A 22,727-nucleotide genomic window follows, 5' to 3' on the forward strand; every position below is an offset into this window, starting at 1 on the left:
ATTTTCTGTTGTTATTACAAATTGAGATGATTGTTTTACAGCACAATAAGTTTGACCACTTAAACTAAGTAGTGAAATGGTAGCATGAGACTTCAGCATGTTTACTGTAATCTCAGCTAAATCATCTAGAGAGGAATCAAATGGAGGTGAGATGGAAAAGGAAGAATCTGGAGGCAAATAAACAGTTACCACAAACCAAGAGACGGTCAATTTAAGAGCGGAATGGTACAAAGCTGCTCGCTCGGTAAAAGAATAGTGTCTGGCACAGGAGAAATCTGCGGGAGCACGAAAACAGCATCCTGCCCATTAACAGTAATAGTAAATGGACAGATGGGTCCTATTGTGAATCAGGGTCACTGAGCTATTCGTTAATCACTCTCTACATCCCTAGGACCTTTATACCTATTTGTTATTGATTTTGTCCCCTTTTAATGCAGGTAAAACAATATTGTGCTAGTCTGAGAAGCTTCATGGAATTCTAACATCTGTGTGTTCTTCATTAGGTGGTAAGAGCTGCCGAAGAAGCTGCAACAGCCCTGGCAACATCCATCAACCCTGAGCAGTGTATTAAAGTGCTTTGTCCCATTATCCAGACTGCAGAATGCCCCATAAACCTCGCAGCAATCAAAATGCAAACCAAGATCATAGAAAGAGTCCATAAAGAGACTCTAAACCAGTTGTTGCCTGATATTATTCCTGGTCTGTTAATGGTATGTAGCTACGGTTGAACTTCAAATATAAATAATTTATATATTTTAATTTCAATCACTATAAAATAAATCAGTTATAGTTGAAAATGGAATAGTGGGTAAACAGCGTATTAGTGATGTAAAGCAATAACGTCATTTAGATGACATTGTAGCCAGAGTGAGTCTGAAATGGGGATTGGACATTTGAGAAAAGTGTGTTGGATATGTGGTGCAATTTATTCCAGCAGTATTATCTCCATTATTATATAGTAAAATTGATAGATTGCTTACCTCATTCGCAGAGGCACTTTGCTAACCCTCTTTTCCCCCTCTTCTACCATCCTACCCCTCCCCTCCTCTTCCCCGGTTTCCCTTTTCCCCTCTGTTCTCCCTTCTTTCCTTTTCCCCACCCACCTCCTTTCCCCTGCTCCCCTTCCCCCTTCTTCCCTTCAGTCTTTCTTCCCCTCCCCCCTCTTTTGCCACTTCCACCATTTCCTGCACCTTGGTCCCAAAATGCTTCCACCCTCTAACCCAGCTTGAACTGGAGACAGCAATTGGTCTTGACTACTCTTGTGCAACGCTGTAGACGATTGACGAGTTTATTAACTACACTTTGGTTCTAATTTCTGTCCATTCAATTTTAAGCCCTTGGATTACTTGAAGTTCGTATTTTGCTTGTTTTAGAGTAGCAGTTATTTGAATTTATGGTCTATATTTAATATGGCTTGGAATAACGTTTGAATTTGGGGACATGGTGTTATGATTTGGGCTTTCTCCCAACATATTTAATTGTGTTTACATCAAAAAGGAAATAAGAGGGGCAAAGAAAGTATATGAGAAAAGATTCATGGGCAACAGAAAAGGCTTTTATAAACATATAAAGAGTAAAATAGTCAAAGGAAGGGGGGACCAAATAGGAACCAAAATAGAAATCCAGAGGGCATGGCTGAGCTACTAAATGAGTACTTTGCATCTGTCTTCACTAAAGAAAAGGAGGCTGCCATTGTCACAGTAAAGGAGGAGGTAGTAGAGACATTGGATGGGATAAATATCGATAAAGAGGTGGTACTTCAAAAAGGTTGGCAGCGCTTAAAGTAGAAAAGTCAACCAGTCTGGATAGGTTGCTGAGGGAAGTAAAAGTAGAAATAGCGGAGGATCTGGCTGCAATTTTTCAATCCTCCTTCGATACGGTAGTGGTGCCAGAGGACTTGAGGGTTGCAAATGTTACACCTCTGTTCAAAAAAGGGGAGAGCGATAAACCCAGTAACTACAGGCCAGTCAGCCTAATGTCGGTGGTGGGGAAACATTTGCAGACCATAATCCGGGACAAAATGAATCGTCACTTGGAAAAACATGGGTTAATAAATAACATCCAGCTTGGATTTGTTAAACGCAAATCAGGCCTGACAAACTTGATTCAGTTCTTTGATGAAGTACCGGAGAGCTTTGACGAGGGTAGTGCAGTTGATGTGCATATGGATTTTTAAAAGGCATTTGATAAAGTGACAGATAATAGACTTGTTAGCAAAACTGAAGCCCATGGGATTAAAGGGGCAGTGGCAGTGTGGATATGAAAAAGAGACAGAATTGGCTAAGAGACAGAAGGCAAAGTGTAGTGGTGAAGTTATAAACAGAAACTGCTGAAAATACTCAGCTGGTCAGGCAGCATCTGAGGAGAGAGAATCCGAGAAAGAAGGGTCACAGACCTGAAGCATTAACTCTGTTTCTCTCTCCACAGATGCTTCCTGACCTGCTGAGTATTTTCTGTTTATATTTCAGATTTCCAGAATCTGCAGTACTTTGCCTTTTGTAGTAGTGGTGAACGGTTGTTTTTCCAGACTGGAAGGAAGTATACAGTGGTATTCCCCATTGGTCAGTGTTAGGATCACTGCTCCTTTTGATATATATTTATGACCTGGACTTGGGTACACAAGGCATGATGTCAAAGTTAGCAGATGACACAAAACTCTGAAATATAGTAAACAGTGGGCAGGATGGTAACAGACTTCAGGAGAACATAGACAGACTGGTGAAATGGGCAGACACATCGTAGATAAAATTTAATGCAGAGAAGTGTGAAGTGATGCATTTTGGAAAAAAGAATAAAGAGAGGCAGTATAAACTAAATGGTACAGTTTTAAAGGGGCTGCAGGAACAGAGAGACCTGGAGGTTTACATAAATAAATCTTTGAAGCTGACAGGGCAACTTAAGAAGGTTGTTAAAAAAGCAGCCCGGGATCCTGGACTTTATAAATAGAGGCAGAGAGTACAAATGCAAGGAAGTTATGCTAAACCTTTATAAGACACTCTGGTTAGGCCCCAGCTGGAGTATTGTGTCCAATTCTGGGCACCACACTCTAGGAAGGATGTCCAGGCCTTACAGAGGGTGCAGAGATTTATTAGAATGGTACCAGGGATGAGGGAATTCAGTTACATGGAGAGACTAGCGAAACTGGGATTGTTCTCCTTAGAGCAGAGTAGGTTAAGGAGAGATTTGATCGAGGTGTTCAAAATCGTGAAATGTTTGATAGAGTAAATAAGGAGAGACTGTTTCCAGTGGCAGGAGGGTCAGTAGTCAGAGGACACAGATTTATGGTAATTGGCTAAAGAACCAGACTGGAGATGAGGAAGCACTTCGTCATTCACTGAGTTATGATGATCTGGAAAGGGGTGTGGAAACTGATTCAGTAGTAACTTTCAAAAGGGAATTGGATATATACTGAAAAGGAAAAATTTGCAGGGCTCTGGGGAAAAAGCAGGGGAATGGGACTAATTGGATAGCTCTTTCAAAGAGCCGGCACAGAGACGATGGGCCAAATAGCCTCCTTCTGTCTCATTTTATGAAAAACCGTCTCCATAAGCTTGACCAAGTCTCCTATGAACTGAAACATGCACCCATATGTGTGCTTTGATGAAATGACAGCACTAATAATTGCTATTCAATAGAGGTATGATTTACAGGAGGTCATATGGGACTCCCTGCACATTCTCCTGCTTACCCTGAAAACAACAACAACTTGTATTTATATAGCGCCTTTAATGTAGTAAAACATCCCAAGGTGCTTCACAGGAGCATTATAAAACAAAATTTGACACTGAGCCACATAAGGATAAATTAGGGCAGATGACCAAAAGCTTGGTCAAAGAGGTAGGTTTTAAGGAGCGTCTTAAAGGAAGAAAGAGAGGTAGAGAGGTGAAGAGATATAGGGAGGGAATTCCAGAGCTGAGGGCCTGGGCAGCTGAAGGCACAGCCACCAGTGGTTGAGCGATTATAGTCAGGGATGCGCAAGAGGGCAGAATTAGAGGGCAGATATCTCGGGGGAGGGGGTTGTGGGGCTGGAGGAGATTGCAGAGATAGGGAGGGGCGAGGTCATGGAGGGATTTGAAAACAAGGATGAGAATTTTGAAATCGAGGCGTTGCTTAACCAGGAGCCAGTGTAGGTCAGCAAGCACAGGGGTGATGGGTGAACAGGACTTGATGCGAGTTAGGACACGGGCAGCCGAGTTTTGGATGACCTCAAGTTTACATAGGGTAGAATGTGGGAGGCCAGCCAGGAGTGCGTTGGAATAGTCAAGTCTAGAGGTAACAAAGGCATGGATGAGGGTTTCAGCAGCAGATGAGCTGAGGCAAGGGTGGTGTCGAGCGATGTTACGGAGGTGGAAACAGGCGGTCTTAATTATGGCACGGGTATATTGTTGGAAGCTCATTTCAGATTGCTAACAGTCTGGTTCAGCCTCAGACAGATGCTGGAGAGAGGGATGGAGCTGGTGGCTAGGGAACGGAGTTTGTGGCGGGGACTGAAGACAATGGCTTCGGTCTTCCCAATATTTAGTTGGAGGAAGTTTCTGCTCATCCAGAATTGGATGTCGGAGTCAGAGTGCCTTGAAGTCCCATGCGGGCCCCTGTCTTTCTAAGAAACAGTAGACAGAACTTTCAATTTTTGACGGGGGTGTAAAACAGGTGGTGTAGGAATTAACGAATTCCTACGAATAACTGAGATCGACACCAGAGAACGATTAAACAGGTCTTTACTCAATGGAGATGCCGCGAGGACTGACTGGGCAGTCCCGTGGTTTGCGATGTGACGTCATCGCGTTTGCCCGTGTTTTCCCGCACTCTTAAAGGGGCCAAGCCCCATACATGCAAACTCTATATACAAAACACAGTAATGCCTAACACAATGGTACAGGTTTAGGCTGGTGTTAGAACCTCGTTAAAGAGAATTATATACAGTTAGCCAGAGTCATTCGGTGGTTCTGCCACATGCGCCCCCCAGAATTCGCTTTAACGGACAAAGTCAAATGGTGAGGGGGTCTGACAAGCCTGTCAGAACAACTCCTGTACTCTCGAGGCGGAGGCTGCTTGGCGGTCTGGCGGGCGGTCGCACTTGGTCTGCCGTAATCAAACTCCCAGTGAAAACGTTGGCCCCCGAGGCACAACTCCACTCGCCGTCTGCCGAAGGTCCGAATTGTTCCGCCATTGGCCGCTTCAAGGGCGGGTCCGTGATTCCCCGTCTGCACATCGAGGGCGGACGCGGGTAAAATGCTGCACTGCGCTCCGGTGTCGCACAGAAAACGACGACCGGAGAGTGTATCGGTGATGAGCAATTTCCCGCGTTGCCGATCGCCATCGCGGCCGCGGGGTGCCCGTTAGACCCGTTCCTCGGTGGTCGCAATGTCGGTCGTTTTTTTGGGGGGGGAAAACTGCAGGGAGGGCGGCAACGCTTCGCATTCGCGCCGAGCTGCGCGTGGTAGAAACACAGCCCAGCAGGCGGATGAGCTGGGGCGGTGTCTGCGGGGGATGGGTGCCTTGTGGCAGCGCAGTACTGCCGAGTTGCAGCGAAAATTTTGTCATCCTCCGCAGCGAGTATTGCGCAGTCTTCAGTTTCAGATCTGGCCAGGGCAGCTTGTACCTGTTCAGGCAGTTGGCTGAGGAAAATCTCGTGGAATAGGAAACATTCCTGTTCTGAGCCCAGGAGTGTGAGCATTTGGCTCATCAACTCTGAATGCTTGGAGTCCCTGAGCCCAGGCATAGCGAGTAATCGACGGGCGCGCTCCGATTTTGTGAGTCCGAAAACCTGCAGTAACCGCGCCTTGAGGGTTTCATACTTGCGCTCCGTTGGGGGGTTTTCGAGGAGGCTGACGATCCGAGAGGCGGTAGAGCTGTCGAGTGCGGAGACCACGTAAAGATACTTGGTCTGATCCGCATCGATGTTCCTCAGGGCGAACTGGGCCTCGACCTGAATAAACCACGGGGGCGCTTGCTGCTCCCAGAACTGCGGTAGCTTCATTGAAACGGCGTTTGCTTCCATGCTGTGCTCTTTTGTGAAAACATTCACAAAAACGGGGTCACCAATGTAGGAATTAACGAATTCCTACGAATAACTGAGATCGACACCAGAGAACGATTAAACAGGTCTTTACTCAACGGAGATGCCATGAGGACTGACTGGGCAGTCCCGTGATTTGCGACGTGACGGCATCGCGTTTGCCCGCGTTTTCCCGCGCTCTTAAAGGGGCCACGCCCCGTACATGCAAACTCTATATACAAAACACAGTAATGCCTAACACAATGGTACAGGTTTAGGTTGGTGTTAGAACATCGTTAAAGAGAATTATATACAGTTAGCCAGAGTCATTCGGTGGTTCTGCCAGTGGTAACGGAGCAGCTGAAAGTGTTAAATTATTATGACAGGTTGCATAAACTTGTCTTGTATTCCCTTGAGCTTAGAAGGTTGAGGGGTGTTTAAAATGGTAAAGGGATTCGCTAGAGTAGATACTGAAAAACTATTTCCTCTGGTGGGGTAACCCTGAACAAGGAGGCATACTGTTAACATTAGCGCTAGGCCATTAAGGAGTAAAATCAGGAAGCATGTTTTCACTCAAAGGTTAATGGAAATCTGGAACTCTCTTTCCTCCCCCCCCCCCCCTCCCCAAAAGGCTGTAGATGCTGGGTCAACTGAAAATTTCAAAACTAATATCAATAGACTTTTGTTGGGTGAGGGTGTCGAAGGATATGAAACAAAGGTGGGTAAGTGGAGTTGAGGTACAGATCAACCATGATCTAATTGAATGGCAGAATAGGCTTGAGGGACTGAATGGCTTCCTCCTGTTCCAGTGAAAACAGCAACGAGAATCACCCTTCATTGGATTGCGTTCATTCCTGTGTGTGGGTATCACCATTGATTAAATGCACCCAACTCATGTTTGTTCAGACCCGATGTCCTCCTCGCTTCCCTCTGATAACCTTGTCGCACCCCACTTGGGGAGGGGGCGGCACCCTCAGTTTGGGAACATCTGCATTTTGGAATTTGGTAGGCTATATTAAACTCTAGCTATTTCTAAAACGTATTTACCCTGAATATCTGCAGTTATATAAAAAAAAAATACTGAAATTTCCCTAAACATTACAAATCATCTAGAGAAGTTAATGTAACTTTCACAGTTGCAGTAAAATATGACAACAATCTGTTTAAATTAACCACAATTTTTTTCAGGGTTATGACAATACGGAGAGCAGTGTTCGCAAGGCAAGTGTATTTTGCCTTGTAGCCATCTATTCAGTTATTGGTGAAGATCTTAAACCCCACCTGGGTCAACTCACTGGCAGTAAGGTAAACTAAATGTGTTGTTTTTGTATACTTTGTATCATGCACCTATGGCTGTGGATTTGTTGTGAGTAGTTTGGTGTGCTCAATGGTACAGCTACACATGCATCAGCAATTCCAGCAAAGAAGCCCACTGCTGCTTATATAATTTTCTTCAAAAATATGTGGGTAATCTTTCAGGCTGACAATTATGTGTTAACGGAGAGGTCTTAAGGTTCAATTACTGACAGGATATTAACTTCATATTGCCAGTTGCAAATGAGCATTAACTATATAAGAATAGAATTATAGCACGTCACAACACAAACAGGCATTCATACCATCAGTTGTGCTGGTTGTCCTTGCATGAGCTACCTAATGTAATACAACTTGCTTGCTATACTATTTAATATTCCTCTTTTTCAAGCAACTATCTAATTCCCTTTTAAAGAAATCTATAGAATATGTTCAGCAACTGTTTGTGACAGAATACTCTGCGTTTTACTCTCCCAATAAAAAATGTTTGCAAGCTTTTCTTTTAATTCGTTACCAAACCATTTTCCTCATTTGTTCACAAGAGCATAGGTAGGCCATTCGGCTCTTCGAGCCTGCTGCTCCATTCAGTAAGATCATGGCTGATCATCTACCTCAACTTGCTTTTTGTGGTATATATCAATGATTTAGACTTGAATATAGTGGGTATGATTAAGAAGTTTGCAGACGATGCAAAAATTGGCCGTGTGGTGGATAATGAAGAAGAAAGCTGCAGACTGCAGGAAGATATCAATGGACTGGTCAGGTGGGCAGAACAGTGGCAAATGGAATTCAATCCGGAGAAGTGTGAGGTAATGCATTTGGGGAGGGCTAACAAGGCAAGGGAATACACAATAAATGGTAGGACACTGAGAAGTGCAGAGGGACCTTGGAGTGCATGTCCACAGATCCCTGTAGGTAGCAGGACAGGTTGATAAGGTGGTTAAGGAGGCATACGGGATACTTGCCTTTATTAGCCGAGGCACAGAATATAAGAGCAGGGAGGTTATGCTTGAACTGTATAAAACACTAGTTAGGCCTCAGCTAGAATACTGCGTGCAGTTCTGGTCACCACATTACAGGAAAGATGTGATTGCGCTAGAGAGGGTGCAGAGGAGATTTACGAGGATGTCTGGACTGGAGAATTTTAGCTATGAGGAAAGATTGGATAGGCTGGGGTTGTTTTCTTTGGAACAGAGGAGGCTGAGGGGTGACCTAATTGAGGTGTATAAAATTATGAGGGGTCTTGATAGAGTGGATAGGAAGGACCTATTTCCCTTAGCAGAGGGGTCAATAACCAAGGGGCACAGATTTAAAGTAAACGGTAGGAGATTTAGAGGGGATTTGAGGGGACATTTTTTCACCCAGTGGGTGGTGGGGATCTGGAACTCACTGCCTGAAAGGGTGGTAGAGGCAGAAACTCTCACCACATTCAAAAAGAACTTGGATGTGCACTTGAGGTGCCGTGGCTACAAGGCTACGGACCAAGAGCTGGCAGGTGGAATTAGGCTGGATAGCTCTGTGTCGAACGGCGCGGACATGATGGGCCGAATGGCCGCCTTTGTGCTGTAAATTTCTATGATTCTATGAACTCCACCTTCCTGCACTATCCCCATTTCCCTTGAGTCCCTTAGTATCCAAAAATCTATCGATCTGTGTCTTGAGTATACTCAACGATTGAGCATCCACAGCCTGGCATCCACAGCTCTCTGGGGTAGAGATGTCCAAAGATTCACAACCTTTTGAGTGAAGAAACTTCTCCTCATCTCAGTCCTAAATGGCCGACCCCTTATTCTGAGACTATGACCCCTGGTTCTAGACTCACCAGCCAAGAGAAACATCCTCCCAGCATCTACCCCGTCAAGCCCCTTAAGAATTTTATATGTTTCAATGAGATCACCTCTCATTCTCTAAACTCTAGGGAATATAGGCCTAGTCTACTCAATCTGTCCTCATAGGACAATCCCCTCATCCCAGGAATATATGACAATCCCCTCATCCATCACATACCTTAAATTTATTCTAATGATGAAAGCATAAGAGATAAGTTTGTGAATTTGGAAAAAACATTGAAAGAAATGTGTGATGTAACAGGGATAGCAGAGACTCTGATAAGCTAGTATTAAATGTAATATAAATGTGTGATTTTTTTTTTGTCTTTTTACACTCCTGTGATGCGCCTTGGGATGTTTTACTATGTTAAAGGCGCTATATAAATACAAGTTGTAGTTGTATTAACTGGGAGATTAATGTATCTGGTGGAGATCTACAGAAAGATTACGCAAAACAAAACAGTTGGTGAAGTGGCAGAGAGAGCAAATGAGGATGTAAAGTCCATAGCAAGAATTGATATCGGGGCCCTGACTGGTGCAGCAGAGACAATTTAGACAAAGGTCAAGGATAATAAGGAAAAGAAGGCGATTACTAGTTGTCAAAGGCACCCTGCACAGCAGGAAAGGTTATTTTATTTCAGATGAGGGAGACTTGTAAAGAAACCAATATGTTGATCATGGGGATTTCAATTACCTAGATATTCATTGGAAAAATAGCACGGGTAAAACTTGGACAAACTTGAGTGTGGAAGCCATCTTGCACCAGCTCCAAAATCAAACAGCAAACGCCATCAGTGGCTATTGTGGGTGTAATCTGTTGCAGTGATCACGTTATGGCACATATAGTAGAATTAGAGAACCATCAAGGATGCAGTGATTATTCTACTTTTAGAATCAAAGTACTCATAAGGTTTCAGAAAAAGATAGTGATACAAGAATATTGGACTCCAAAAGAGCAGATTATCAAAGAATATGAAATGAGTTAGAAAAGGTTAATTAAAGACAATGTTTGAGAGCCCTTCAATAAAAGAGTATTTAAGAAAGTATTGGTGAAGCTAGAATTGAATTTCATTCCAGCCAAATCAAAACTGGTTACAGGGCAACAGAGGTCATGGTGATGATGTAGGAATATAAAGAATAGTATATGAGGAATAAGCAGAATACTTTCAAAACTTCAAGAATCCAGCAGGCAGCAAAAGAACAAGAAAATATAGGTGAACCAAGGGATGAGAAACCAAAAGGAAAATTGAGTGTAAATCGCTATGAGTTGTCTCCAGTCCAATGAAGTAAACAAAGAGTGGAAAAGTATTGTCCCATGTAAAACCCTGGTATCCAGATACAAAGCAACAGTGGTTATTAAATATCTAATTACTCAGGAAGGAAGGTTGCACAATTTACATCAGATTTCCAGAAATGCTATTAGCGGAGCTAAATGACATACAAATAATGCTGAATACACCTCTATATCTTCGGAAAAATCTGACATCTGCACATTGTGCTCTAATTATCCTTCACCATCGATCTCTGCTTCACCTGAAGATTACGTTTGGTCTTCACTCCCTGTGTAAACACCACAGGAGATTGACTAGTATGGTTATTTTAAAAAGTTAGTTACTATTAAAACTGACAAATGACCTACAAATCTTAAAGGAGATGGAGTTTGAAATTAGTTAAGCTTCAGCTAACATTTCTGTAAGTTTGCTAAATGTGAAAGCCATTCCTGAGGACTGGAAAGTAACTAACCGAGATAAAAACAGAAAATGCTGGAAATACTCAGCAGGTCAGGCAGCATCTGTGGAGAGAGAAACAGAGTTAACGTTTCAGGTCGATGACCTGTCATCAGAACTGGAAAAAGTTAGAGATATAACAGGTTTTATGAAAATACAGAGGCAGGGAAAGGGGAGGAGGGGAGGAAAGAACAAAAAGGGAAGGTCTGTGATAGGTGGAAGGCAGGAGAGATTAAATGACAAAAGGGATGATGGTGCGAGGTAAAAGGGAGATGGTAATGGGAAATAAACAAAAGATGGGTCTAGAAGAAGTGTAAATGGAAATAGCAGAATCAGCACCTGCTGTCTGGAAAAAATGGGGGCAGAGATTATGATCTGAAATTGTTGAACTCATTGTTGAGTCCGGAAGGCTATAAAGTGCCTAATCAAAAGGAGGAACAGGGTTGCTGTTTAGCCTCCACAAGGTAGAGGTCAGTTTGCCGAACAACAACGGTGCCACCCTTGTCAGCAGGTTTAATGACAATGTTAGGGTTGGATTTGAATGAACAGAGTGCTACAGGTTCAGAGGGAGGTAGGTTGGAGTGAGTGAGGGGAGCAGAGAAATTGAGACGGTTGATGTCACACCGGCAGTTCCCAATGAAAAGACCCAGAGAGGGTAAAGGTCAAGGGAGGGGTCCAGGTAGAACGAGAATTCTGAAGATAGGAGAAAGGGTCCGCTTTGCGGGGGAAGATTCCTGGTCAAAGAAGTGAGCACGGAGGCAAAGGTGATGGAAAAAGAGCTCAGCGATGTGCCAAACCCGAAATGTAATGAGGTGTGCGTAAGGGGATGAAGCTTGGGCCTTTGCTGGGGACTGATCGTTCGGGTCAGAGAGGGGAAGGTCAGAGGGGATAGTGAAAAGCACTCTGTTAAACGATTCAAGAAAGGGAGTTATTATTTAGCGAATCACAAACGTAGTAGAGTTGTGAAGCAAATTACTTGGGGAAACTAATGAAGCAGACAATATCGATAGGTTCAAGAAATAATTAGATGCATTTCTAAAGCGAGAAGGGATATGGTCAGAAGGGGTGGGTAGATAGATGGAACTATTAAAAAAAAAGGACATGCTGGGTTTAATGGCCTTTCCTACTCCTAATTGTGACAGATCCATCATCAACTGGGGAAAATTACTTCAGCAGAATCTTCACAAGCATTTTACACATTCTGAATTCTTGCAAGACTCATGTGACTGTCACATAAGGTCCTCTTTTTCTTCTTCCCAACAGCAGTGTCTTGAATTTGCTCTCGCAGTAGCAGAAGTCCTCAATTTTTCCACTACAGAATCGGTTAATTCTAACTTTTGAAGCTGCAGTGTCATTCAGTTTGGTTGAAGAAATTTTGTCATCAAAAGATTTACTCTTGCTGGAATCAATTTACATGTATATTAAAGTAATTTTTCTGAGATTCAATTGGACCATTAGTTGAAGCCTCGTTAAGTAAAATTAAGTTTTCTCTCTAGAAATTGAAAGCATACATAAAGCAAACATCACAACTCAAGCTTTACCTTGATTAGTAAATCTGTCTATGTAGTAAATTAAAAATCCTACATCTGCATGCACTTTATCAACTTTATAAATTCTAGTGTCCCCATTTATAATGGAAACTGTCTGTGTAAACGTGTCACGCTGTAATTGCACTCTGACCCCCCCAGTTGAGGCACTTCAGCGTGACAAGTTTACATAGGCAGTTTCTATTACAAATGTGGATATAGTAATTCATAATGGAATTATGTCTGCATGTCTTGGACTAGTTGACATGTGCTTCATCTGACAAGTACACTTGAGCAGCACCACAGGAGATCAACTAGTTTAATGGAAAGAAGTTAGCCTTGTTTATCGATTCTTTGAGAATCTTTGGATAAGCAAAGAAAAATTGCCTCTACTAGTGAATGCTGCATTCCACCGTAAGGGTTCCATAGTCCAATCCATGTCTGCAATGATGGGCAGGTGATCTAGATGTAATATCTCCAAGTTTGCAGACGACACAAAGCTGTGAGGAGGATGCCGAGAAACTCCAGTATGATTTGGACAGGTTGGGTGATTGGGCAGAACATGGCAGATGCAGTATAATGTCGATAAATGTGAGGTTATCCACTTTGGTGTCAAAAACAGGAAGGCAGATTATTATTTGAATGGCAATAGATTGGGAGAAGGGGAAGTGCAATGAGACCTGGGTGTCCTTGTGCACCAGTTGCTGAAGGTAAGCATGCAGGTGCAGCAGGCGGTTAAGAAGGCAAATGGTTTGTTGGCCGTCATAGCAAGAGGGTTTGAGTACAGGAACAAGGATGTCTTGCTGCAGTTGTACAGGGCCTTGGTGAGACCACACCTTGAGTATTGTGTGCAGTTTTGGTCGCCTTATCTGAGGAAGGATGTTCTTGCCATGGAGGGAGTGCAACGAAGATTCACCAGACTGATACCTGGGATGGCAGGAATGACGTATGAGGAGAGATTGGGTCGATTGGGCTTATACTCGCTGGAGTTTAGAAGAATGAGAGGGTATCTCATTGAAACTTATAAAATTCTAACAGGACTAGACAGACTAGATGCAGGAAGGATGTTCCCGATGGCCAGGGAGTCCAGAACCAGGGGTCACAGTCTAAGGATAAGGGGTAAGCCATTTAGGACAGAGATGAGGAGGAATTTCTTCACCCAGAGAGTGGTGAACCTGTGGAATTCTTTACCACACAGGGCAGTTGAGGCCAATTCATTAAATATATTCAGGAAGGAGTTAGATATATTTCTTAAGGCTAAAGGGATCAAGGGATATGGGGAGAAGGCAGGGACAGGGTACTGAATTTGGATGATCAGCCATGATCTCATTGAATGGCGGAGCAGGCTCGAGGGGCCGAATGGCCGACTCCTGCTCCTATCTTCTATGTTTTCTGTGATCCTCTCCCATATCACTGCCAATGTTGCTGTTAAGGTACCAAACTCATTTATTTGGCTTTTTTTTTCTTTTAACCCCTGTAAACTGGCTCAGATTAGAGTGCATTGTGCTGAGAACTTAGGTTGTGAATCTTTGTCCTATCAGCGCTATTGGGCAGCATATTTGTGCACTGATTTGCTGAGCCATGCCCTGTGGCATTCATTTTCTAGCTATCTCCCTTGTTACAATGCTAAAAACAAAAAAGTCAATATTTTATCGACATAATATTTCAAGTTTCCTGCTGGAGACATTAGCGTCCTAATGACTATTTTTCCATTCAGAATTCATTTGATGGGACTGTTCAAAGCAGTCTAAACTCACATCACACAATGGACAAACTAGCTCTTGCACTTCATCCAACTGCACTTGCAACAAAGCTGAAAAGCATTATACTCTTTCATTAAGCCCACTTTTTTTTCCCCTCCACCTAATTCTTGTGACTTGATTAATACAGTGCCATGGTTCTAGTGCCCGATTTAACATCTCGGAGGTAAGTTGTGAAAATGAACTCAATATATTTGATCGTTTGTGGGCCGACACCAGAAAAGAAAATGATTGTTGTAAAGACCCTTCAGGGAAGGGAACCCTGCACCCCTGCCTGGTCTGCCCTACATGTTACTCCAGTCCCACACTCAATAATTGACTTAATGTCATTCTGAAGTGGCCTGACAAGCTAATGAGTTGCAAAACAGGGCAACTTGGGATGGGCAATAAATGCGGCCTTGCCCACATCCTGACAACAAAAAATAAGAAAGAAAACCTATGCTCCCTCGTTTGTGCTGCTATTGATTGTAAAGTTGATTGAAAGCGATATTTTAGAATTTCAAAATCAATCGAAAGCCCTTTAAAGGATGTTCTTGCCATGGAGGGAGTGCAGCAAAGATTCACCAGACTGATACCTGGGATGGCAGGAATGACGTATGAGGAGAGATTGAGTCGATTAGGCTTATATTCGCTGGAGTTTAGAAGAATGAGAGGGGATCTCATTGAAACTTATAAAATTCTAACAGGACTAGACAGACTAGATGCAGGAAGGCTGTTCCCGATGGCCGGGGAGTCCAGAACCAGGGGTCACAGTCTAAGGATAAGGGATAAGCCATTTAGGACTGAGATGAGGAGGAATTTCTTCACCCAGAGAGTGCCGAACCTGTGGAATTCTCTACCACAGAAGACAGTTGAGGCCAATTCAGTAAATATATTCAAGAAGGAGTTAGATATATTTCTTAAGGCTAAGGGGACCAAAGGATATGGGGAGAAGGCAGGGACAGGGTACTGAATTTGGATGATCAGCCATGATCGCATTGAATGGCGGAGCAGGCTCGAGGGGCCGAATGGCCTACTCCTGCTGCTATCTTCTATGTTTCTATAAATAATATCACGTGTATGATGAAGCCTGTGAATTGAAGTACACCCATCATCAGTGGATAGGTGAGCATTCAATACAGCTGTGTTTTCTCCATGACAAAAACTGAAGCCTGTATCTCTTATTTTTTCTGTGCAATAGTTTTGCTATTAGTGGTGTAATGACACAGCTGACACCATTTTTATGTAATAAACAGGGAGGACTACTGTGCCTTTGCCACAAGTTACCTTCCTATCAATCCTATTGTACTTTAAATCTCTCTTATAATCATCCCAAATGTCCGAAAACAGCATACAAGATTCTAGCTGCTAATTTACACAAGTCACGTTTGATGCCAGTTATGCAGATTAGAATGCAATCTTTGTTAGAAATTATAATAATGCTAATATTGTGGCCATTTAATTTATTTATAGCCTTGCACTTCACTCAAGCAAGAGGATAACTGGTCTGTGTTAACAGAAGCATTTGTGATTGGTGTATTAGATGAAGTGTTTACAATCTGTTGAAACAAGACTCTGAAATAATTCAAATGCTCATATTCTTAACAGAACTTTTTTTATTTGTGAATTCATTTTCTTCTTTTTCTGTGACAACATTTGAAGCAAAAATTACACAATGCAGAATATTTATAATCTTATGTAAACACTTCAAAGCCTCAATCTCCATATTCCTGCTGCTCTGAATTGATGATTTTTGGAGTTAGATTGTGTACAGTGTTTGCAGCCCTGTTTAAATCCTGTACACTGAAAAAGTAACACATTCCTTCATTTGTTTTGTGTTCCAGATGAAATTGTTAAACTTGTACATTAAACGTGCACAAACTGGCTCCAGCACAAGTGGCTCGGCGTCAGATCTCACTGGTCAAAGCTAGAGATAGCAGCTATTTTAAGATAGGTCTCCTGGGGAAAGAACAACCAGTTTTTCAAGATCGGACTCTTCTTTGGAACTTGATTCATCACAGCTATATACAACAAATGGCTTCCCTCAGCCTGCATGTGACTGTTGCACCAGAATTTATTCCAGATCAGAGGAGACAGTATTAGTCAGTCCAGATAAAACTCCAATCATTTATCTTTCTTCACTCAGACCCCTCTGTGTGTCTTCTAATTAACGTTTACCAGTGTTACAGTTATATAAATAAAATGCTAATTATGATTAAAAAGGAATGCTTTAAGCTTCAGTAAAGTTTTTTGCTTCTATCCAGCGGCATTACAATTTCCTTTTACTACATAATTTACTTCTGGTTAGATTTCACAAATCATCGGTAAAGAAGAAGCCTCCAGTAAGTCGGATCAGAACCAGATTGAAGCAGTAACAAAAACTGCCTTGTTTTGGGTGCATGCTGTCATAACAAAACTTTAGGGATTGTTACTTCATGTCGTGCAAGGCCTGGGGCTGGAATTGTCTGGTTTTGCTGGTGTTACTTTCCTATTCACCAATTTACTCTGCTGTTCCCTCAATAAAAGTAATGCAAACTAAACAGAAGAAAGGTAGAAGAGCTGAGCATTCCTGAGCAGCAGCGAGTCGTCTCTGTCCTATTTCTCAGTAGTAGGTTTAAGTGGCTAGGTGCGGGTTGCGTTAGGGTTGCACCATTACCAAATGGACATGAACCACACGTGTCATCACCCCTTCTTCAAGCAGGGTGCATCGGAGTGGAGTGCTCTACACAAGCATACTCAGTATGTAACTTGTTTATATTTAGTATGTGTTTCTAAAGTTCTAGTAAAATGCACACATTCATCAGGTAGAAAAGCCTATGTGGCAAGTTTTGCCTCCGCAGTAACTTTAAGTAGGTAGAGAACAATTATGGTGATGGTACTACTGGCCTGCTTGTCTGTGATGGCTTTGTGTAGATGTTCCAGGAAGCTTAACATCAATAGCTACTATGTGTACGCAGTACAGTGTGAAGGTCATAAGATTTTGATAGTGTCCATTTAGGAAAGCAAATAAGATGGATCACTAGGGAGATGTCAGCAGGTTACATTAGTGTTCTCTCTACCTCTTGTTGCAGACAGGTATTCTTTCAACCTGCTAACATAACTTTCGCTTTTTAAAAAAAAAGTCTACGACTTTTACCTGGTTGCTCGTTTGAGTCATAAAAATCCTTTATAATACCTAACATTCAGTGACATGTCCCAAGTCGATACTGGAAATAGTTTTGTTGCCAGTTGTTCTGTGATGGTGATGCTCGTGGAGCTGGATGTGTGAAGTCCAACACTAAAGTGAATGCACCAAGTAAAACTGAATCTAACTGAGAAAGCAAAACATGATCAGGCTGTTGTTTTGCTGCTGTTTAAAAAGTTGCCCTTTTTTTGTTTAATGAAGAATTTGTAGAAATGTATTTAAAGATTTTAAGGGAACCGTCTATCTGTTACTGGCTTTTTTTAGCACCTGCATCAAGGATATAGTGTTACGTGAATGCTTATTTGGTTTACACTGTATTATTTGATGTATTTATAGTTATGTGCTTACAAATGTGCATACACTGGCAATAAACTGTATATAACATTATTAACTCGCTCTTGAGTCGCTAAAGTTGATTATTTTTGTCATCTGTTTTTTTGAAGTTTTGAAAAAGACTAGAACCAGAGATAAACTGAGAAATCCTGAGTGGTCCATGTGAAAGATGGTTCCACGAATGATGTAATTAATTGTTCTGTTACCATAATGGATAAAATTTGGTAATTTGTGGCATATGGGTTCTGTACTGCATGTTTGGTATTTCTACCTGATGCCCTTTGAATGACTTCAGTTGGTTCTTGTAGACTGTATTTTTTACTTTGGTTTAAGTCTGAATCATTTATACATATTTGGATCTCATTTTTAGGTCATTTGTGAACAACTAGTTTTTAAGACTAGTCTCATTTTATTGAAAAAGAAATTCAGTATGACCAACCCAATCGTCCAATCCGTAGAAAGGAGGGGAAAACATTGAGAATTATTTAAATATTAGTTGTTCGCGCTCCTGCAGGGATTTGAGCAGTAGAGTTAATCAATATGCCCTGTTTGATGTCTGGATCAGTAGTCTTTACAGAATTCACAGTAGACAAAAATAAATTGCATTTTGAAAGACTTAAGGCACTCATGCCCAAAAATATAATTTGGTTGGAGAGTCAGTTGGGGCCAATTGTTCGCTCAGTTTTTGATAAAATGAGCACTGGGTCTTGGGTTGTGTGTGTTCCTATAGGGAGGAGGGAGCAAGAGATTTGAGGAACTGTGATATAGTTGCCACACTGTCACAGTACCTGTTCTTAAACATAGGAACAGGAGTAGGCCATACAGCTCCTCGAGCCTGTTCCGCCATTCAAATACTTCATGGTTGATTTGTACCTCAACTTCATTTGCCCGCCTTTGCTCCATATTCCTTGATACCCTTACTCAACAAAGATCTTACTGACCTCATTCTTAACAATTTAAATTGACCCAGCATCCACAGCCATTTGGGGGAAGCGCATTTCAGATTTCCACTTGTGAAAAATGCTTCCTGATTTCACTCTTAAATGGCCTCGCTCTAAAGTTATTATACCCTCTTATTCTGGATTCCTCCATAAGAGGAAATGGTTTCTCAGTATGTAGCCCATTGAATCTTTTTACCATTTTAAACACGATTAGATCACTGCTCAACCTTCTAAAACTCGAGGAAATGCAAGCCAAATTATTTTCTCCATGAGCATTTTATTACTTGTATTAAATCTATTAAGTACCTCCCCTCAACTTATTTTTTTAGGTTCCCTTGTACTGCTGGTATTTTGCCCTCTTCACTGTGAAAACAGAAACAATGTACTTATTTAACAAGTCTCCCATTTCCTTATTATCTATAGATGTTCCTGTATCTGTCTTTAAAGGGTGCACATGCTCCTTTACCACTCTTTTTCTCTCTATATATTTATAAAAACTTTTACTCTTGTAAGTTTTTTTTTCACATTCCTGTTATGCACCTCATTATTTTCTTTGTATCCTTTTGTTGCTTTTTATAGCTTTTCCAGTCCACTGCATTATCACTTTCCCTTGCATTTGTGTGAGCCATTTATTTTAGCTCAATACTGTCTCTTACCTCATTTGTTCACCGTGGTTATTTAACTACACAAGTGGAGCCTTTGCCTTTTAGGGGTATGTACTGGTTTTGTATCATGCCAAATACTTCTTTGAATATTTCCCATTGTCTGTATGTTTACCTATTAACAGTTCAGCCCAGTTGACTGCAGTTCATTCTTTTATCCCTTCAAAGTTTGCCTTACTTAAATTTTAAACTTTGGTTTGTGATACTCCCTTTTCTCTCTCAGCTAATTCAGTCATATTGTGGTTACTATTTGTGAGATGTTTCCTTACTGACAGATTGTTAACTAGTTCTGGTTCATTATTCATCACTTACCAGAATGGCCTGTTCCCTTGTCAGTTCTAAAACACATCCTGAACATATTCTAGAAATTCATTGCTTGTACTACTTAAGCTGTTTTGCTTCTCCCAGTTTATGTGAAACAATATTTCTTCTTATAACTTTGTTTTTGCTATATGCTTCCTTATTCTCTGAAATTATACATCTCCCACTATGTCATCGCTGTCTGGAGGTCTGTAGACAACTGCCAGAGTCTTGCATCCTTTGTTGTTTCTTAACTATGCATACTGGGGGAGAAATTGGGCTCTGTAGAGCCCATTTTTTTAGGCACTACGCATCCTCCTAAAGCGCGAAAATGGTGTCTGCGATGCACGCGCATAATTCCAACAGGAAGTGCGGCAGAAGCCATTTTAGTAAAGGGTTTGCGCACGCGCACCTACGCTGGCAGCATGCAGAACAGGCAGATTATGATGTCAATCAGTGTGCAAGGCTGATTTGACGCCAACACTGCCATTTTAGAATGACACGCTCCAGCCTATACCCTGTCTTAACCTCGCACAGCTGAGCATGATGTTAAACGGCATGAAGGACCACCCACCAGTGATCATGAACTACTTACAGGTTAGTTGCTGGCTTATTTCTTCTGGCTGTTGGTGCAATTGTACATGTTTTTGGAGCTTTTCTATACTTACCTAAACTTTCAGTAATCTACAAGGAGTGGTCTGGCTGGTGCTGAAGTACTTCTTTGTTCATTTAAAAGCTTGTTCTGAAACAATATGCTTCCAGACTCGGGTGGCCTGGTAGGCCTTCCTCTTGGAATTGAGCATGATTGGGAGAATGAAGGGAGGCCATGCAGAGCAGGACAAGCTGCTGGAAGAAGGAAGAGGGGGAGAAGAGCTCTCGGGAGGAGGCCAAATCGGCAGAGGGTCTTTAGGGAGCAATTCTCTTACTTCAACTTCAGCGACGACCAATGCTTGAGACGCCTTCGCTTCACTTCAGAGGTCGCGACTGAAATCTGCCAACTGCTGCAGCCACAACTGCAACCTCAAAGCAAGGCAAGGACCACATTGCCTGTGGCTCTTCACTTTTATAAATCTAGCTCCTTCCAGGCTGCTGCTGATATAAGCAATATCTTGCATTTTTCAGTACACTGCTGCATAAGGAAGGTCACTGAGGTTGAGGCTCTCTATACACCGAGAGACAGCTGCATCTCATTCCCTCTTGCCAGAGACGAGCAAGTGGAGTGAGCTTGAGGGTTTACACAGATTGCAGGCTTCCCCATGGTGCAGGGTGCCATTGACTGCATGCATATTGCCTCGCGTGCACCTCATGTGGACTCTGCGTGCACCTCATGTGAACTCTGCTATTTTCCTAATCCAAAAGGGATTCCACTCCCTCAATGTGCAGCTGATGTGTGACCACAGGCAGCGCATCATGCAGGTCAATGCCTGGTATCCTGGCAGTAGTCACGATTCCTTCATTCTGCAGCAGTTCTCTGTGCCACCTGTATTTGAACCACCACAGCAAGTCACAGGCTGGCTACTGGGCAAGAAAGGTTATCCACTCATTACATGGCTCATGACTCCAGTCCGGAACTCACGTGTACAGCAGACCTACAATGAGAGCCATGCTGCCACAAGGAATGTTATAGAGCACACCATCGACCTCCTCAAGCAATGCTTCCGCTGCCTGGACTGCTCTGGAGGAGCCCTGCAGTACTCAGCTGAGCAGTATCAAGATTTGTGCTGCACAACCTGGCCGTTAGGTGGTGGCGAGGGTAAGTAGTGACAGGATCGGACAAAGTCAACATGGATTTACAAAAGGTAAATCATGCTTGACTAATCTACTGGAATTTTTTGAGGATGTAACTGGTAAAATAGATAAGGGAGAACCAGTGGATGTGGTGTATTTGGACTTTCAGAAGGCTTTCGATAAGGTCCCGCATAAGAGATTAGCGTGCAAAATTAAGGCACATGGGATTGGGGGCAAGGTATTGACTTGGATAGAGAACTGGTTGGCGGACAGAAGGCAGAGAGTTGGAATAAACGGGTCGTTTTCTGAGTGGCAGGCAGTGACTAGTGGGATACCGCAAGGATCGGCCCTAGGACCCCAGCTGTTCACAATATATATTAATGATCTGGACGAGGGAATTGGATGTAATATCTCCAAATTTGCAGACGACACAAAGCTGGGTGGGAGGGTAAGCTGTGAGGAGGATGTCGAGAAACTCCAGTACGATTTGGACAGATTGGGTGATTGGGCAGAAACATGGCAAATGCACTATAATGTGGATAAATGTGAAGTTATCCACTTTGGTGGCAAAAACAGGAAGGCAGATTATTATTTGAATGGCAATAGATTGGGAGAAGGGGAAGTGCAAAGAGACCTGGGTGTTCTTGTGCACCAGTCGCTGAAGGTAAGCATGCAGGTGCAGCAGGCGGTTAAGAAGGCAAATGGTATGTTGGCCTTCGTAGCAAGAGGGTTCGAGTACAGGAACAAGGATGTCTTGCTACAGCTGTACAGGGCCTTGGTGAGACCGCACCTTGAGTATTGTGTGCAGTTTTCGTCGCCTTACCTGAGGAAGGACGTTCTTGCCATGGAAGGAGTACAGCAAAGATTCACCAGGCTGATACCTGGGATGGCAGGAATGACGTATGAGGAGAGATTGTGTCGATTGGGCTTATACTCACTGGAGTTTAGAAGATTGAGAGGGGATCTCATCGAAACCTATAAAATTCTGTCAGGCCTGGACAGACTAGATGCAGGAAGGATGTTTATGATGGCCGGGGAGTCCAGAACCAGGGCTCATAGTCTAAGGATAAGGGGTAAGCCATTTAGGACTGAAATGAGGAGGAATTTCTTCACCCAGAGAGTGGTGAACCTGTGGAATTCTCTGCCACAGAGGGCGGTGGAGGCCAGTTCATTAAATATATTCAAAAAGGAGTTGGATATATTTCTTAAGGCTAAAGGGATCAAGGGATATGGGGAGAAGGCAGGGACAGGGTACTGAATTTGGATGATCAGCCATGATCTCATTGAATGGCGGAGCAGGCTCGAAGGGCCGAATGGCCTACTCCTGCTCCTATCTTCTATGTTTCTATGTTCCCTCATATCACGCAAGAAGCTGAGGACCAGAAGCATGAGGAGCAGGACGAGGAAGTGCAACAGGAAGTGGAGGAACAGAAAGAGGAAGAGAGG

The 22,727-nt window shown here is 42.7% G+C and overlaps 1 protein-coding gene across 35 annotated transcripts in view; it reads left to right on the forward strand.

Annotated features, from left to right (window-relative positions):
* clasp2 (cytoplasmic linker associated protein 2) overlaps positions 1-17,704 on the forward strand; it is a 453,349-nt gene extending 435,645 nt beyond the window's left edge. For 34 of the 35 annotated variants that reach the window (XM_085993847.1, XM_085993851.1, XM_085993849.1 and 31 more), the window contains 3 exons: positions 504-710; positions 7,187-7,303; positions 15,978-17,704. In XM_085993847.1, the coding sequence (XP_085849973.1) occupies positions 504-710; positions 7,187-7,303; positions 15,978-16,064 (411 nt within the window). In that variant the 3' untranslated portion in view covers positions 16,065-17,704. The remainder of the gene's footprint in view (positions 1-503; positions 711-7,186; positions 7,304-15,977) is intronic. The other variant, XM_085993872.1, reaches the window with a different exon arrangement.
* Positions 17,705-22,727: the final 5,023 nt, after the last annotated feature.

This window comes from Somniosus microcephalus, chromosome 7 (genome assembly GCF_052327205.1).
Source record: "Somniosus microcephalus isolate GS21.2 chromosome 7, FLI_Smic_1.0, whole genome shotgun sequence".
Taxonomy (NCBI): domain Eukaryota; kingdom Metazoa; phylum Chordata; class Chondrichthyes; order Squaliformes; family Somniosidae; genus Somniosus; species Somniosus microcephalus.